The sequence below is a fragment of the Ailuropoda melanoleuca genome, chromosome 8 (assembly GCF_002007445.2).
Source record: "Ailuropoda melanoleuca isolate Jingjing chromosome 8, ASM200744v2, whole genome shotgun sequence".
Classification (NCBI taxonomy): Eukaryota; Metazoa; Chordata; class Mammalia; order Carnivora; family Ursidae; genus Ailuropoda; species Ailuropoda melanoleuca.
In genome coordinates, this window is record NC_048225.1 from 52216998 (window position 1) to 52236736 (window position 19739).

Consider the following 19739-nt stretch of genomic DNA (forward strand, 5'->3'; position numbering starts at 1 on the left):
ATTTACTTCACCTCTCCTAGGCTGTTTTCCATTTGTAAAATTTGTAGATTGGATGACATTTTAAAAATCCCTTCTAGGGGCAACTGGGTGGCTCAGTCAGTTAAGTGTCTGCCTTTGGCTCAGGACATGATCCCAGGGTCCTGGGATTCAGCCCCATGTTGCTCAGCGGTGAGCCTGCTTCTCCCTCTCCCCTGTGTTTGTGCTCTCTCTCTTAAATAAATAAAATCTTAAAAAAAATAAAAATCTCTTCTAATATTAAAGTTCTATGATTCTAAATTGTTCTTTGGCACCTTTTACCCCTTACTTGAAGGCCATTCCTGGTGTCTCTATTCCTTCTTTAATATTTTCCTCAAACCCATTCCCAAATGCATTGCTCTTGGCTAGTTGCCAAAAGGATGTGACATATTAATCAAGAGAAAGGAGTTAGTAATAGCTTAAAATATTACCCTTCACAGGGCACATATAATAGTACTCAAAGGAATGAATCACTAACAACTAATCAATAATGGTGGTTTCAGACTCTAACTGGCTAAAGAAAAAGGAAGGAAATTAATACTTATTAAACACGTATTTACCAGATCCTATGATGACACTTTCATATATGCCAATCAACTGATCCTTACAATACTCCTACAGGTATTATTAAATCCATTAGATAGATGAGGAAACAAGCTCAGCAAGATTAAGTGGCATATCTATGCTCAAACAGCCAGCAAAGTGGTAGCCAAATCAGAACTGGAGCGAAAGCAGCCACCTAGCAATAGTAAATCTGGAGAAAATACCATCTAAGCTCCAAATCACTCTTAAGACAGAACTGTTAATATCTGCTTGTGCTCACTTTAGGCAGAAGTAAAGAATGGGCCTCCAAAGACAGCTATAACCAGCTAAGTTCAGGCTGTTGAAATGGTTCACTGACCACCAGGGTCTAGTAAGTGACAGTACTGTCATTTTGTACTTTGCATCAGTGACTGTGCATAAAAAATAATGGCCTAACATAGCTGAGGCAACTTTATCCTGAAAGGAGACAAGAAGCCTTCAAGGAGTATTTACAATCATTTTATGTTTAAATTAGAGAGATGGGGAAGCTGTTTTAAAAACCCCTTTAAGACTGAGGATTTCTTCCTTCCTAAATCATTGGGAAATTAGGTCATAAATCATTTCTGTCCAGATAGGCAAGCACATAAAACCACAACTTTGTAGACCAAAAGAGGCAAGAAATAAGGCATCTATATAATCTGTCCCCAAAGTTGACAGAGTAGTATTACACTAATGATAAAGCACAAAATCAAAGATCTCAGGATGAAAGGCCATCTGGTCCACCCAAATGCTGTGTTATCTTGGTAATAATCTTATCAGCAATTAAGTTTATATACAAATGAAAGTGTGCCCCACTTCTGCTCCAAATCTGTAAATGGTTTACAGGGGATAAAGTCCAAGAGACTTAGATCTGGCCTCTGGTTAGCTTCCTAAACCACATCTCTTACTATTTAGTTCAATGGCTACTCAGAGCAGGTACTCAATAATGTAACAAATGTTAGCTATTATTACTGTTAGAACTGTCACCATCATCACCACATATTCCCATTCCATCCATGGCTACGACCACAAAGTGTTATTTGCAGTGCCCTGAGATGCCAGACATACTCTCAACTCTGTAGGTTCGAGTTGGCCTGACAAACTCCTATTCATCTTTGAAGATGCAACTCAAACATGTGTCTGAGTCACCTGCGTGAAACCCCTTCTCTCACCTCCCTTCCCTAAATAATTTCTCTTTTCATTTCCATAGCATACTGTAGGTCCCTTTACTATTGCATTCACTAGCATAGTACCTTCACTCTGAGACCACAGATTCCTTGATGAAAGGACTATATCATCTTTACCTATGCATACCTGTTGCCCAGGTACTAATTGCTGAACTAATGAAAGTGTCTGTCCAGCTTATGCTTGGGCACCTCCAAGGACGGAGGACCAAGATCTCTGAAGGAAGCTCTTACCATCTACTAGCTCAGGAAATTCTTCCTCATGTTGAGCAAGATGTCTCTTTACCTTTAATGCCACTAGGACCACAAAAAATAAATCGAATCTTTTTCAACATGTCAACCCTTCAAACACTGATTCATAAAACATTTATGTAGTGCTATGTGCCCTGTAAGTATGGGATACGTCAAGGTCAACCAGGGAGAGTCCCTGCTCTTAGGTAACTCACATTCTGATACAGAAGAAAGATATAAACATATTTATAAAACAAGAGATAAGGGCAGTAACAGAGAAGCACAGAGTGTTGTAGAATATACGAACGGTACATATCCAACCCCAGGGCCATGGAAGGCCTCCTAGAGGAGCTGCCACTTTGGCTAAGACTTTAAAGGATGAACAGGAATTGTCCAAGGGAGAGAGGGCAGTGCAATAGGGCCAGACACGAAAAATGCATAGAACTGAGAGAGAGTCTGATACGTACAGCTGAGTGAGTGGCATGTCTTCTCGTTTTCACGCTAAATGCTCCCAGTTCCTTCCCCTCAAGCTTCAGGACTGGAGTTTTAGTTCTTTCACCATTCTGGTGTTTCTCATTTGAGCACAAACCAGGTGAGTCCTCAGAAGTGAAATATTGTCATGATCTACTCAGCACACAGTAGGGGAGCCTATCCCTTCCCTCATTCAGATACTTAGTCTAGCCTTGTCTCTGCACATTCATGCAATTGCTTCTTTATATATGTGATAGACACACACTACGTTCCAGGGTTACTGTTTTAGGAATAACATGATGGACAACAGGAATGATCCTAGAAATTTAAAAACTTACCTAAGTCTTAGAAAATATGTGTTAAAGGGAATGTCACAGGTAGCCATATGTACAGAATTAGAATAGATATGTTTTGTAAATTGTTCTGGTTATCTGTTACTGTATACCAAACCACCTTAAAACTCAGTAGCTTAAAATACCAATAAATACTTTGCTGATTAATATGCATTTTGAGCAGAACTGGGAGGGAGTAGTTCATCTCTCCTTCATTCAGGGTCAGCCGGGACAGCTCAAAGGCTGGGCGTGGAATCATCTAAAGATTTACACACTCAAATTTGGGGTAGTTGATGCAGCTGCAGCCTGGGGACTTCAGGTGAGGTTCTGGTAGGAACATCTATACGTGGCCTTTCCATATGGCTGACTGGCTTCTTTACAACATGGTGCTGGAATCCAGGGTAAGCATCCCAAGAGGATGAAGAAGAAGCTCTATTGCCTTTAGTGACTCACTCCTGGAAGTCATAGCTTCATGTCCACCATAGTAACAGTCTTGCCCAGATTCAAAGGCAAGGAACAAAGATCCCACCTCTTGAGGAAAGTCAATGTCACATTGTAAGAAAAGCAAGTGGGAGATATATTGGTGTTAACATCTCTGGAAAATACAATAATCTGCCACATAAATAAAACTTGAAATTGAATTAAATACCCACCTCCCAAGAACGGAAGGTAGTCCGCTTTAGGATGAAGGGTATTCAGATTGGCTTATTATCATTACTACTCCTCCAAAGCACATTTGGAGTCTATTTTAAAGTCTCTTTTCTTTTAAAACAAGCATAAACATGTATTTTTCTTATTAACAAAACTATTTCATGTTTATTACAGAAAACAGAAATGCAAGAGAGAAAGAAATATAATTCCCTGTAATCCCACAATCCCGGGATAATTACTATTTAATACTTTAATGGATCTCTTTAGTTATATACTAATGTGCTTAAATAAATGTCCTTCCTTCCCTCCTTAAACCCTTCCTCCCCTCCATTTACATATTTATTGGGCATATACCATGTGCCAGCACTAGTCTATATGCTACAGTACAGTGGTATTTAAGAGAAGTGGGATCTCTGCTCTCAAGAAGTCTACATTCTAGTTGGGGGAGACCATGCAGTGTGACTGGACTGTAGTAAACAATGCAGAGGAAGCAAAAAAACTGAAGTTTTAGAACTAGACCAGGGCCAGATCAAGCAGGCCACGGTAAAGAATTTAAATTTCACTTTAAGTGCAAATGGATGTCTTGGAGAGTTTTCAGCAGAACAATACGATCTGATTTAAAATTTAAAAGACTACCTTGGATGGCTGCATGGGCAACCTGTGTCTATTGCAGTACCCAGGAAATGAGATGCTGATGGCTTACACAAGGGTAGGCAACGTGAAAACAGAACACATTTTCCAGTTATACTTTTTAAAATAAAACCAGAAGAACGGCTAACAGATGTGATGTGAGGGATGAGGAGAAGAAAGAAGTCAAGGATGATTCCAGGTTTTTAGCTTCACCAATTGGGTGGATGATGGCATCACAGTGGATACTAGGGGAGGAACTGGTATGGAAAACGAAATAAAGAATTACATATTGCCCATATTAAAGGTTGAGATTTCTACTAGACATTGAAGTGGTATGTCAAACATACACTTGATTATACAAATCTAGAGCTCAAAGATGACCTTAGAACTGAAGACGGATGTTTTGAAATCATCAGCATAAAAATCATACTTAAGGCCATGATATTATAAAAGATCACCTAGGAGAGAATACAGAGAAGGCAGCCTAGGACTAAAAGAGCAGCCAAGGGTCCTCTCTACCTCAGCGCTGCCTGCAGAGGTGGCAGCCATCTCCTACTCAGCATCATGGCTGCCCTCAGACCTCTGGTAAAGCCCAAGATCATTAATTTTATAATGGACCAAGAAGTTCATCTGGCACAAGTCAGACTGATATACAAAAATTAAGCGCAACTAGTGGAAACCCAGGGGCATTGACAATAATGTGCACGGAAGATTCAAGGGCCAGATCTTGATGCCCAACACTGGTTACAGGAACAACAAGAAAACAAAGCTTGCCAGTGGCTTCCTGAAGTTCCTAGTTCACGACATCAAAAAGCCTGAAGTGCTGGGGCGCCTGGGTAGCTCAATCGGTTAAGCATCTGCCTTTGGCTCAGGTCATGATCCCAGGGTCAAGGGATCTAGCCCCTCAACCAGCTCTACACCCAGTAGGGAGTCTTGCTTTTCTCCTCCTCCCTCTGCTCCTCCCCCTACTTGTGCTCATGTGTGCATGCGCGTGCTCTCTTTCAAATAAATAAAATCTTAAAAAAGAAAAAAAAAAGTTTGAAGTGCTAACATGCAACAAATCTTACTGTGCAGAGATTGCTCACAATGTCTCCTCTAAAAACCACAAAGCCATTGTGGAAAAAGCAGCCCAGCTGGCCATCAGAGTCACCAATCCCAATGCCAGGCTGCACAGCGAAGACAGTGAACAGAGAGCTTATGTGCATGTCATATTTGTTTTAATACAACCATAAAACTACACACACACACACACACACACACACACACACACACACACACAAAGAGTCCAGGGAGGTAAGGAAGAAGGCTGAGGGAATTTCCTTTTATATAAAGGAAGAAGGTTGAGGGAATTTCCTTTTACATAAAGGAAAAGTGGGAAGGCCAAACAAGTGCTTCACAAAGAAAAAAGCAAATATTGTGTGGAATCCTACTGAGAGGTCAAGTAAGATAGAAATGTATTTATTGGTTTTGGCAAGATGAAGGTCACTGGTGACCTTGACAGTAGCAGTTTCTGTGAAATGAAGGGAAGAAATACCTAACTGGAATGGGAAGAAAAGAGAGGGAGGTAAGTGTAGAGAGAGCAGAGACATTCAAGTGGTTTTGATATGAAAGGGAACCAAAAAATGATTCAATAGCTGGAGCTGGACACAGTGTCAGGGAGAAGTAATTTTTAAAGGAGGGGAGTTATTTGAGTATGTGTGTAAGCAGACAGCAGTGAATGAGTGTGGCGACTTTCTAAAGACGGGGGGAGCAAGTGACTGGGCTGGAGCATGTAACTGCAGGCTTGAGTCTTTGGCTTGAGTCTTTGAGTTGGAGAGAGGGGACACTGGCCTTTGAGAGAAGCTGGGACATTTCTTCCACAATAATAGGAGGAAGATGATAGTGGTAAAAAGACGAGGGAGTTTCTTATTAACTTCTATATTCCTGGTGAAATATTGAAGATATCAGTGAGGAGAAGGGGATATGAGGCAAGAAAGACATAAACAGAAATCTAAAAAGAGCAGCAAGTGTGAAATAATAGCTCTGAAGAATGGAAATTGAAACTGTCAAGGAAATGCAATGGTACCATCTTATGGCACTGAGTGGTTATTTGAGATTTTTGTTCAATAATTTAAAAGTGAGATCACTAAACAAAGGGATATAATTTCTAAAAGCAATATTTAGCTACTCAGTTCAGACACAGGATACACAGATAATTGAGCTTGATCAGAGTTGAATATTGCTCAGAAAGCAAGGGGCAAGGGCTTTACAGCTATTTTATGGGTGGGTGGGAGTTATTATAATCTTGAGCCACAGATTACATACTTTGTAACAAAGGAAAAGAAGTGAGGCAAAATGTATTTCCTTCCAGTCTTTTTTCTATTGTTTATAAAACTGAGATCACATTACATTAAGTTTTGTCTTTATAACAATAGTTATAAAGTTTTCAATAGTTTTCAAAATATTTTTTTAAAGATACTCAACCAGAGATCATGTTTATTTTTTTGTAAGATCATGTTTATTTTTAAAGTAAGCTTTATGACCAATGTGGGGCTCAAACTCATGATCCTGAGATCAAGAGTCATATTCTCTACTGACTGAGCCAGCCAGGTGTCCCTCAAAATATTATTTTAAATGGCAATAGTACATTTCAACACATAGATATATCACAGTATATATAACAATTTCCCTTTTGTTAAACATTTAGATCATTTAAAAATCTTTACCATGTGTAACACTCTCACATATGTAACATACTTGTAAAACATCTTTTCCCTGTCTCTGATTACTTTTTTAGGAAGTATTCTTAGGAGTGTAATTACTGGGGTCAAAGAACATGTATATTGTTTTTTTTTTATTAAAAAAATAATGTTTTGAAACAACTTCAAGGTACAAAAAAGTTTGAAGGACAATACAAGGAACTTTTCTTTTCTTTTTTTTTTTTTTTTATCTCTAAACCGTTTCAGTAAATTGCTGACATGAAGTTCTACTACTCCCAAATACTCTAGTGCATGTTTCCAACAAAGATATTCACTTGGATTATATGCCTTGACCAAATGGAATTTATCACTGGAATGCAAGGTTGGTTCAACATATGAGAACCAATGTACTAGACCATACTAATACAATAAAGGAGAAAAATCACATGGTCATTTCAAGACATTCAGAAAAAAAAAAATCTGAAAATTTCAACATCTTTTCATGATAAAAACATTCAGCAAACTAGGAATAGAGGGGAACTTCCTCAGATTTAAAAAGGACATCCACACAAAACTCCAGCCAATACTATAATTAATGGTGAAAAACTAAAAGCTTTTTTCCTAAGATCAGGAACAAAATAAGGATATCTGCTCTCTCCACTTTTATTCAACAGTGTACTGGAAGTTCTAACCAGGGCAACTAGACAAGAAAAATAAGTAAAAGGCATCCAATTGTTAAGGAAGACATAAAACAATCCTTATTTGCATATGACATGATCTTGTACACAGAAAGCCCTAGCAAATCCACATATGACACACAGAAAACTACTAGAGGTAAAAAAACAAGTTCAGCAATGTTGCAGGATACAATAACGATATGCAAAAATCGCTGTTATTTCTATAAATTAGGCATGATAAATCAAAAAAATGAAATTAAGAAAATTCCATTTACAATACCATCAAAAACTATAATACTTATTTATACATTTAACAAAAGAAGGTATGATTTGCAAACTATAAAACATCATTGAAAGAAATAAGAGACTTAAATAAATGGGAAGACATCCCATGTTCATGGATTGGAAGACAATATTAAGAACAGTATTAAATTTATAGTCTTCATAATGTTATAAATTAGCATAAAATCATCTAATTAAAAGTTTTTAAAATATTTTATTACCAAAATGATGTTTATTGTAGATCATATGCAAAATAAAAGTAAATACAAAGAAAAAAAAATAAAGATAGCAATACTCTCCAAAGTGATAATTTCCAGTTAATTTTTGGAAAAATTGATAAGCTGATCCTAAAATTCACAAAGAAATTCTTCAACAATTTTTAAAAAGAACAACAAATCTGGAGGACTCACAGCTCCTGATTTCAAGACTTACTACAAATCTACAGTAATCAAGGCTGTGTGGTACTGATACTGACATAAATAGAGACATACAGGTCAATGGAATAGAACCAAGAGTTTGAAAGTCAAGAAATAAATTAATACATTTATGATTGCTTGAGTTTAGACAGGGGTGCCAAGACAATTCAATGGGGGAAAGAAGAGTCTTTTCAATGAATGATTCTGGGGCAACTATAGGATACCCACATGCAAAAGAATGAAGCTAGACCCAGACCTCATATCGCATTTTAAGAAAATTTTTTTAAAATGGATTAAAGAATCAGGAGAATTTTGTTAAAATGTCCATACTACCCCAAGTGATCTATAGATGTAATGCAATCCCTGTCAAAATATCAACAGCATTTTTCACAGAACTAGAAATGAAAAAACAATCCACAGAATGGAAGAAAACTGTGAACTATGTATTCAATAAGGGTCTAATACGCAAAATACATAAGGTACTCTTACAACTCAATGATTAAAAGGCAAACAACACAATTTAAAAACAGGAGAAGGATCTGAACAGACATTTCTCCTATGAATATACAAATGGGCAATAAGCACGTGAAAAATGTTCAACATCACTGGTCACTAGGGAAATGCAAATCAAGACCACAATGAGATATCACATCACATCCAGCAAGATGGCTATAATCAAAAGGAAGAACAATCACCAGTATTGGCAAGGATATAGAGAAAATCGCTGGTGGGAATGTAAAATGGTATAGCCACTTTGAAAAGCAGTCTTGTAGCTCCTCGAAAGGTTAAATGCAAAAAAATAAAATAAAATAAAAAATTTTAAAGGTTAAATGGAGAATTACCATGTGACCTAGCAATTCCACTTCTAATAAATATATATCTGAAATAATTGAAAACATATATCCACATAAAAACTTGCACACCAATGTTCACAGAAGCATTATGCATAAAAGCCATAGAGTGGCAATAACCCAAAGCCCATTAATTGATAAATGAATAAACAAAATGTGGTATATCTATGAGTTGGAATATTATTCAGCCTAAGTCAAAGAAGCCAGACATAAAAGGTCACACACTATATGATCCATTGTTACGAAATGTCCAGAATAGGCAAATCCACAGAGACAGAGAGTAGATTAGTGGTTGTCAGAGGCTAGGTGGAGGGAGTAATGAGGAGAGACAGTTAATGGGCATGAGGTTTCTCTCTGGGGTGATGAAAGTGTTCTGTAATTAAATAATGGTAATGGCTTCACAATTTTGTAAGTATACTTAAAACAATTAACTTACATACTTTAAAATGGTTAATTTTATGGCATGTGAGTTATATCTTTAAAAAAAAAAGACACTCATCTACATATCCACAATACTACCAACAAAATCAGGATGTTAAGATTGATTTACTACTACCATATAGTCCTCAGACCTCATTTAAGTTTTTCTAAGTGTCCCAATAATACCATAAATGAAAGCACACACACACACACACACACAACCATCCAGTCCAGAATTGCACACTGTATTTAGTTGTCATGTCTTTTTGGTCTCCTTCAATCTTAAACAGTTCTCTAGTCTTTTATTATTTATTATAAATATGTGTTGAATATCAGAATCAATCCTAAGAATTAATTCTTATACATTTAAATAGTGTAATCAATAATTCACAAATCCTTCTGGAGGAGCACTGTCCAATATAGCAGCCACCAGCCTTATGTGGCTACTGAGCACTAATCTAAATTGAGATATACACCTTATTTCAAGACATGAAACATTTCACTAATAAATTTTTATACTGATGACATGTTGAAGTAATATTTGAATATATTGGGTTAAATAAAATATATTATTATAATTAATTTTACCTATTTCTTTTTAACATGGACTTTCTTAATGCAGCTATCAAAAAAATTTAAATTACATATATACTCCCATTGTATTTCTACTGCACAGTGCTGTTCTATGAGTTTCTGGGTTAGCAATGGGGAATAAAGACGTCAAAAAATTGAGGACTAGATATATGGCCTCCTAGAGCAAGGACAATAAATAAAAATCCTTGCATAGCTCTAAAACTTTGCTAGCTAGAGGAACCAACCACTCAAATGGATGCCATTAGAGAGACATGAGGAAACACAGGCATCACAGAATATATTATCTTAGTGAACTGTCTTCTTAAAATGTCTCCAGGGGTCTCTACTCTCTAATCCTGCTCTAACATTATACATGTCTGCACAGAGGAGGTCAAAAGCTATAGTGCTCTCACTTGTTTTCTCTATGGATAACTAATTTATTTGCTTGCCTCTTTGTTTCACTTAGCCAATTTGAATCCTCTGGCCTGAAGTAAAATCTCCAGAGATTTGTAATCTCTTTTTTTTCCCCTTTGGTCTCTTATCTCAATAGAACCCTCTAGCAATGTACTCTTCCTCACATCTGAAGTGTCTCTGGGTGAAGAGAAATAAGCATTTAGTTAATTTTGTCATTACTGACCTGCATTTCATATTTCAGAGTCATGTGGAAGCACCAGGATCCCATTCCTACCACTGAAATTAAAACAAATAAAAGAAGACGATTAGCATGAAATTCTTTGGGGATGGTCAGAGTGACGTGAGAAGATAATAAGACAATACAAAGCACTGAATTTTAAGAACAAAGTTTATGAAATCTATGGCAGGATACAGCAGACTCTGCATAAGTTCTATAATTGATGAAATTTTGGTATAGAAAAAAAACCCAAGAAATTCTCACAAATTCCCTCCACTAAGTGGACTTACTGAATTAATCAATATTCTCTATTCTTTCTATAAGATATACTACCTGATATTCAGGATAAGCTTTTTTTTTTTTTTTTTTTTTTTTTTTAAAAAAAAAANGAAGACAGAAGTTTATTGACTACACCACAAGGGAGCAGTGGACAGGACAAGCAAAGGAGAAACTGCCTGCCTCCCAGGATAAGTTTTACAGCTTAAATATTACAGGATAATGTTCATAGCTAGTTAGCTACTCTAGAACTTTCTTGTACTTTTATCCAAATAGCTGAATTGTATACTTACTAAGAGCCAGTTACGTTTGTTATAGGACATCTAAATATGACTGCAAAAAGAGAACTGCTGTTTCTACAAAAACTATTTAAAATGCTTAAAACAGACTCAGTAAAAGAGAGTTGCTAATGAAAATTGCTGTGAATTAAGTGTGGGTAAGATACCTGTTAAGTGGAGAAAAATGGTAAAAATCTAGAGAGTCCACATTTAGGTCTCAAAGTTCTTCCCAAGTGCCTCCATTTTAAATAAACTGTTTTCATTTTAGGGTTTTTAAAAATTTTGGTTTTTAATTCAAGAAAAGCTAAGTAGAACTATAACTAGGATCCCATATTTAAAGGCCACGCCAGATTATATAACTACGTTTTAATTAAAATAAAATTTTAAGGTAGGTACATACATAATTTAACAATAACTCTGTTTTGAATTTTTAAAAATTAGCTGACCAAATATCAGTCCCTATTACACCTATCCTATACCCTGACTCCAATCCTATAATCTATGTCTCTGCTTATTGAAATGTTACACAACTTTGGGGCACCTGGCTGGCTCAGTCAGAAGAGCATGAGACTCTTGATCTTGGGGTAGTGAGTTTGAGCCCCACGATGGGTGTAGAGATTACTTAAAAAAAAAAAAAAACGTAAAAAAACCCTTTAAAAAAAACCCAAACTTTAAAAAAAACATGAAATCTTACACAATTTTTAGATCCAATTTGCTCATTCCTGTTAGCTTCTTCTTTTGAGACAATTTCAAACTTCAGAAATGTTTAAAGAGTAGTAAACTGCTGTGTATGTTCTATTCAGAATCACCATTTCTTTCTTTCTTTTTTTTTTTAAAGATACTATTTATTTATTTGACAGAGAGAGCAAGCACAAGCAGGGGAGCAGCAGGCAGAGGGAGAGGGAGAAGCAGGCTCCCTACTGAGCAGGGAGCCTGATTTGGGGCTCAATCCCAGGACCCTGAGATCATGACCTGAGCCGAAGGCAGACACTACACCGACTGAACCACCCAGGCACTCCAGAATCACCATTTCTAACATTTTGATATCTATATCCACATACGTGTGTGTGTATAAATGTATATATGTATATGTACATATATAATTATTTTTATGAACCATTTATGAGTAAGTTAGATACATCATATCCCTTTACCCTTAATACTTCAGTGTATATCCCATATCCATTTGAAATATCACCTCCTAAGTCAAATCTTCCTCTGCTTCCTCCTCCGTTAAGACAACCATATAAGGCATGTAAGAAATAGTGTTTGGCTAGGCCAGTAGTTACCAGATTTGGAGAATTCTATTTTACCTAGAGCCCCTTGTTCTAGAAACTTCTGATTCAGTGGCTACTCTGGTACCCGTATTTTAAAGGCCCACCAATGATTTTGCTGAACATCAAAAGCCAAAGATCACTGTTAAATTCTAAGATTCATAAGGGCAGGGTCCAGGTCTCTAGAGCTCACTAAAGAATCTCCAGAACCTAGCACAGTGCTGAACATATAAAGAACACTTATTAAGTACTTGCTAACTGGTTGATTTTTTCTTCCTCCTCAATGATCCAGCACTTCACATTAGAGTATGTGTATTGGTAGTAGAGGGTGGCAAGGAATGTCCCTGAATTGAGAAAATAATAGAAGAAATGAGTTCCAAAGAGGAAAAAATTTTATTTGGGTAGAATGTGCACAATGAGACCAGAAAGGTTTGCCTCACAAGGTGACATCTGAGATAGAACTTAAGAGAGATTTGCAGGCAAATAAGGTGACGGAGAACATGCAAGTGGAGAATATACACACAGTTGGAGTAAAGGTGTGGAGATATGGACAATATTTAGGAATAAGCATTTCATTCAATAGGGCTGGAGTGAGTATCAGAAAGGAACAGAAAAAAAGGCAGAAAGGTGAGCTGGTAGCATAGATAGTGTTTTTTAGTTTGCACCTGTTAATACCAGTGCCAGGTATGGTACTTTATATACTCTACCTCCAAACGTTTCAAAATACCTACAAGGTATTCCCACATTATTATTCCCATTTTGTAGACAGGAAGAAAGTGATGTTTGGAAACATAAATAGCAGCGCTCAGATTAGAAACAAAGACTGTCTGCCCTAAAGCCTTTCCTTGCGTCACACCTACTCCTGGGAGCAATTAAGAGAAATATCAGAATTTTGTTAAGGTTCTAGGGTGGCAGGTGTCCAAAAGAATAGAATTTTTACTTAGGAGAAGAATGCATGGTGTCCTGTGCCACCTGTGAAGTTAGTAAGGAGAAGTCTAGGTGAGAAAAAATACAGATACTCAATTAGAATGAGGACGATAAAAATGGAAATCAAGAGGCTGTTCTAGAGATCACAAAGACAGAACCTGAAGACTTGGCTTATGAAGGGATATGGGAGTTCTGAGAGCGGGAGGAAGGGGACTAGTCAAGGATGAAATTGTGGTTTTGTGCGCTGGACCTAACGAAACTTGCAGCACAGGAAACAAGAGCAGGAGGTGGTTTGCAAAGGGAAGGAGAAAAATAAACAAGGATGCCCAAAAGCATGCCACTGATGTGAGCCAGATGGGCAACTCAGCCACATGCCCACATTTCACAAGAAATCAAAGGAGAGTTCAGGAAGCATTTTGGTTACTTCCCGTCTAATCAGTGGTTAACCCAGGTGCTCTCCAGACACATTAAAATACTGGAAAGAAAATGAGGAGTGCCTGGCTGGCTCAGTCAGCAGAGCATGGGACTCTTGATCTTGGGGTTGTGAGTTCGAACCCCATGTTGGAGGGGCTTATAGAGATTACTTAAAAATAAAACCTTCAAATATACATAAAGGAAAATGAGACCAAGAGGATTAACAGTGATAACTGAGTCTCTTAAAATAATTTATCATACTGACTATACCCAGATCCCGGGGAAAACTATGATGTGCTTATATGCTTTAATGCAGAAAAACGGAGTAATAATCCTTCTAGCTGTAAATCCCAAGTAGTCACAAAAGCAAAAGAACAATTTTTAAAACCCCACCAAAATTAGTAATATCTACATAGTTTATTTTACTAAAAACTTTATTTATGAATATGAATCTTAAAATGAGAAATAAGTTTGTAATTTAAGGCTGTACATGAGGGCTGTACATTGTCTTGACAAGATACAGGTATCTAGAAATTATTCTCCAGAAACTACTGGTTCTGCTGTATAAACTTTATAGTCAAGGCTGATCCAAAACTTAAGAAGGGATTATTTTGTGGTAAGGATATGAATCAAGACAGAATCAGAGACACCAAATAAAATCCTTTCAAAAGAAAATGTGGAAATACAAGATTCAAACTTATTTTCACTAGATAAGAAATGAGGGCAAGGTATGATTTCAGGTTTTGTTATTCAATTCAGGAAAAGACAGGAGAAAGTATTCTGTAGATATTCAATATTATCTTTTTCTCAAAAGAATATATTTTCTATGGTTTTAAGAAGGCTATTGAAAGAAAAATCTCAGAATCAGCCTTGGAACCTGTTTTTTCCTTTTTAAATTCTGAATCACAAAGGTGGTAAAAAACAAATTCAGTGTAAGCATATTCTCCCAACCACAATGCTCTCTAAAACCTGATAAAAGAAAAATCAATTAATGTTCCCTTAATATTAAGGTACATGGCTAGTTCACTTAGATTTTAGGTAAGTAAGTTAGAGATACTGGTATGTCAGGAAGAATGTAAGACTGGAACTCGTGATGACTAGGGGTTGAAGCCCCAGTTCTGCTCAATGGGCAATCTTAAATCCACATATTTGATCCTCAGTTCTTACCTATAAACCGTAAAGTAATATTCTCTTTTTCAATACTATGAGAATACATGTGACTATTATGTGCTCTTTAAGAAAAGTAACAGATTTTTACAGATTAAATTCCAAAATCCATGTTTAGTCTATAATAAATATATATAAATCTATAAATCTAAATATAAGTCTAGGGGTCCCTGAGTGGCTCAGTCGGTTAAGCGACCAACTCTTCATTTTGGCTCAGGTCATGATCTCAGGGTCGTGAGACAAAGGCCCGAGTCAGGCTACATGCTGTGAGTGGAGACTGCTTAAAATTCTCTCTCCCTCTCCCTCTTCCCCTCAGCCCACCCATCTCCCCCTCTCTCTTTAAATGAACGAATGATTATGAATGAATAAAAGTCTGTATTTAGTCTAAATCTTTAGCCTAAGATAATTCTCTGGCTCTGTGTGAACACTGAAGATTCTCATTTTTATCTATCAGTATTCCATATTGTCATCACCTCAGGACCAACACTCTCCTTCCTTCCCTGAAGCAGCATGTCTTCTTCTAGCAAAGGCCAAACAGGCTCTGTGCTCTACGATATCATCTGTTCTCCTAAATCTTTATTGTCACCTTTCTCTCCTGCATCATTAATGTCTACTTCTCTAGTGGATTGTTCACATATCCGCTAATATCTCCAAAAGCCACCTTGTGCCCCATTACCTATGCCTCTTCACTTTCCTGAGTTTTCAAAAGAACTGCCTCCATTTCCTCACCTCTCTTTCCTATCTAGTCCGCAAACCCATTCACACCACTACAACAGCCCTTTTCTGTCTTCATCTTACTCAATCTCTTAGTGGCATTTAGTAGCTGAAACACTTTCCTATCTAGTTTTCTGTAATGCCCTATTCTGGTTTTCTTATCTCACGATTGCTTCTTCCTAGGTTCCTCTGTTAGCTCCTTCTATCCTTAAGGTCTGAATCAGGGGCTGTAAGTTCAAATAGAGGCATTTGAGTAAAATAGCTAAGTGAAGAACAATAAGGGAACAGTAGAGTTTGTGGTCAACTACACAGACCATTTGAAAGAGAACAGCTTGGGCTGATTGCTCCCATGCAGAAACACAGGCTCAGTGATGTTGCATCTTCTAATTATTCAGAGAAGGCAAAGACCTGGATTTCTTTTTTTTTTTTTTAAGATTTTATTTATTTATTTGAGAGAGAATGAGTGCGCGCATGAGTTGGGGGAGGGGCAGAGAGAGAGGAAGATGCAGACTCCCCCCTCCCGCTGAGCAGGGAGTCCCACTCGGGGCTCAATCCCAGGATCCCAGGATCATGACCTGAACTGAAGGTAGATACTCAACTGACTAGGCCACTCAGGTACCCCAAAGAGCTGGATTTCTGTGGGAACTCTCTCAATTTTCCAACATGGGCAACTAATTTTAAAACGGTTAAATTTTAAATATGGGCCAATTAAGACATGTCTGCATGTCAGATTCTACCTTTTGGGTGACGAACTTTTGATGTAATTTATATTCACCTTTGCCCATTTTTCCTTTCCACATTCCCTGCGTGATCTCATCAGTTTCCACAGCTTTAAACACCAACTTTATGACAATGATGCCTAAAGCCCCCTCTGAACTCCAATCTCACATATTTTAACACCTTCATTTAATGTCTCACAGGCATTTCAAACTCAACATAATAAAAACAGAATGCCAGATCTTCCCTCTACACACTTGCTCAAACTAGAAACCTAGAAAGTCATCTGAAAATCTTTTAACTCCCACATTTAACACATTAATAAGCCCTATAGGCACTATCTCCAAAATATGTCCCAAGTCATCTACTTCTCTCCAGTGTCTCCACTGTCCCAGTCTACACCACTATCACCTCTCACTTGCACCGCTGCAACAGTCTGTTAACTGGTTACCCAGCTTGCACTCTTACCGTCCACAAATCCATTCTCCACAAAGCAGTCACGGTGATCTTTTAAAAACATAAATAGGATTATGTCACATTACTGCTAAAAACCCTCTAATGGCTTTTAGAATAAAACCCAGACTCTTTACTCTGGTCCTGCATGATCTGGCCCCTGCCTAAATCTCTCCAACCTCATATTCTGCCACTTTCCCCCTTAACTACTAAAGAACATTAGGGGAGAGTCAGAAAGTAAACAGATAATTACAATATGGTATATTAAATGGTATAAACATGGTCTATTCAATAGTTACTCTAAATGTAAATGGGCTAAATGCCCCAATCAAAAGACACAGGGTATCAGACTGGATTAAATAGCAAGACCCATGGATTTGCTGTCTGCAAGAGACTCATTTTAGACCCAAAGACACCTCCAGATTTAAAGCCAGGGGGTGGAAAACCATTTTATCATGCTAATGGACATCAAAAGAAAGCTGGGGTGGCAATCCTTATATCAGACAAATTATATTTTAAACCAAAGACTGTTTTAATAAGAGATGAGGAAGGACACTATATCATAATTAAAGGGTCTATCCAACAAGATCTAATAATTGTAAATATGTATGCCCCTAACAAGGGAACAGCCAATTATATAAGCCAATTAATAACAAAATTAAAGAAACACATGGATAATAACTAATGGAGCATCGAACTTCACATCGGAATCCGGGGATGTACTGTATGGTGACTAACATAATATAATAAAAAATCATTTTAAAAAATAAATAAATAAATAAATAAATAAATAAATAAATAAATAAATAAATAAATAAAATCTTTAAAAAAAAAGAAAGAAACACATAGATAATAATACAATAATAGTAGGGGACTTTAACACCCCACTCACTGCAATGGATAGATCATCTAAGCGGAAGCTCAACAAGGAAACAAGGGCTTTGAATGACACACTGGACCAGATGGACTTCACAGATATATTCAGAGCATTCCATCCTGAAGCAACAGAATACATATTCTTCTCAATTGCAAATGGAACATTCTCCTGAATAGATCACATGCTGTGTTACAAATCAGGTCTCAAACAATCCCAAAAGATTGGGATCATTCCCTGCTATTTTCAGACCACAATGCTTTGAAGCTGGAACTCAATCACAAGAGGAAATTTAGAAAGAACTCAAATACATGGAGGCTAAAGAGCATCCCAGTAAAGAATGAATGGGTCAACCAGGAAATTAAAGAAGAATTAAAAAATTCATGGAAAGGGCAACTCTTACCCAACATTTCATCACGGTGTTTCCTTAAAAAGTCTGAGGCATCAAAGTTAAGATCATATTCAAATTTTTAAAAAATAATAAAATAAAAAAATAAAATTCACATTTGTAGGAATTATCTAGAACATTCCAAAAAACAAGTAGGGACAAGTTTCCCTAAATGGCTATGGCTAAAGTGAAAGCTGAGGCAGTTGAAATAGTAATGAAATTAGAATAGAAAGGTCACTGTACAGGGGCACCTGGGTAGCGCAGTCGTTAGGCGTCTGCCTTCGGCTCAGGGCATGATCCCGGAATTCCGGGATCGAGTCCCACACATCGGGCTCCTCTGCTGGGAGCCTGCTTCTTCCTCTCCCACTCCCCTCGCTTGTGTTCCCTCTCTCGCTGGCTGTCTATCTCTGTCAAATAAATAAATAAATAATCTTAAAAAAAAAAAAAAAGAAAAGGTCACTGTACATCTTCTAATTAGATGTTTATATTCACAGCACTTCAGCACAGTTTTAAGAGTCTCTCAAGCATATAACAGAATTTCACTGAGTTGGAACCTCTTGATTCAAATATTTTGGCATGCTACCAAAGTTTTTCAAGGTTATAAGATAATACAGGTATGTTCTGATAATCATTTATTTTGATCCATTTGACTGACCACACCATGCAAAGTGTACAAGGGTTTTGGAATCAGATCTAAACTAGAATCCCAAGTCCATCATTTATTACTTATCAACTTTGGCAAGATGTTAACCCTTTTTGAGACTCAGCTGTCTAAGCTGCAAAAAAGGATAACAATGTTTATCATGAAAGGTTGCTATGAGGATTACCTAGCATGTACCTGGCATACAACAGGCATCAACAAATTTTATTTTCTAATCCCTAACTCAAGCTATTAAAAAATTCATGTACACAGAGAATGGAGTCATTAGATTTTAGAAGTAGGTTAGGTTATTTGCCACGACAGAAAATTAAAGGCCCAGGAAATACTATGAGTTCTTTTTCGAATTCCATCATGATTTACCAAATGTATAAGAAGGGACCTAGAATAAATGAAAAAGGAGAAGGGCATATTATTATAAAGTATCAAAGGCATTACTGGTATAAGGTGTGATTATTTTAAAATTATGACCTCAGGTTAGAGACTTTGGTGTTATTTGGTGGTGTCAAAACAATGCCAGCTACAACTACAGGGCATGCATGATCCTACTTTACTTGTGAAGTTAGCATTCACATGAGAAACAAAATGTCCTACCATATTAGAGAGGCAGCAGAGTGTAGTGATTAAGAGAATGAGCTTTGGAGAGTTGTCCTAAGAAGTTTGGACTTTATCCCTAAACTGATGGGAAACCATTTAGGATATTTAATAAGAGCTTTTCTAATTGTTTCCCACCTATCCTAAGGGGAATTGATCACATTCTCTTTTCTAATCTACTACTTACCTAGTATGTAACCTTATTATAGTAACACACATATATACAGAGGCCAGTATGTCCTATTTAGCCATATCAGTGTATTTTGGATTACTTTCTCCCATCCCATCCCACTCCCATCCCACTCTGCAACATTAGTAGCAGATGGGCTGCTACATTAGTTTAGCAACTCATGGACTATAGTAGAAACTATATTACAGTGGTAGACAGAATAATGGCTCCCA

General features: G+C 37.0%; 1 protein-coding gene across 1 annotated transcript in view; it reads right to left on the reverse strand.

Moving 5' to 3' along the window:
• ACER3 (alkaline ceramidase 3) overlaps positions 1–17263 on the reverse strand; it is a 78244-nt gene extending 60981 nt beyond the window's left edge. Inside the window, exons 1-2 of the mRNA XM_011237774.3 lie at positions 16839–17263; positions 10610–10662 (exon numbers count right to left, since the gene is read on the reverse strand). Coding sequence (XP_011236076.2) covers positions 10610–10662; positions 16839–16890 — 105 coding nt within the window. The 5' untranslated portion in view covers positions 16891–17263. The remainder of the gene's footprint in view (positions 1–10609; positions 10663–16838) is intronic.
• Positions 17264–19739: the final 2476 nt, after the last annotated feature.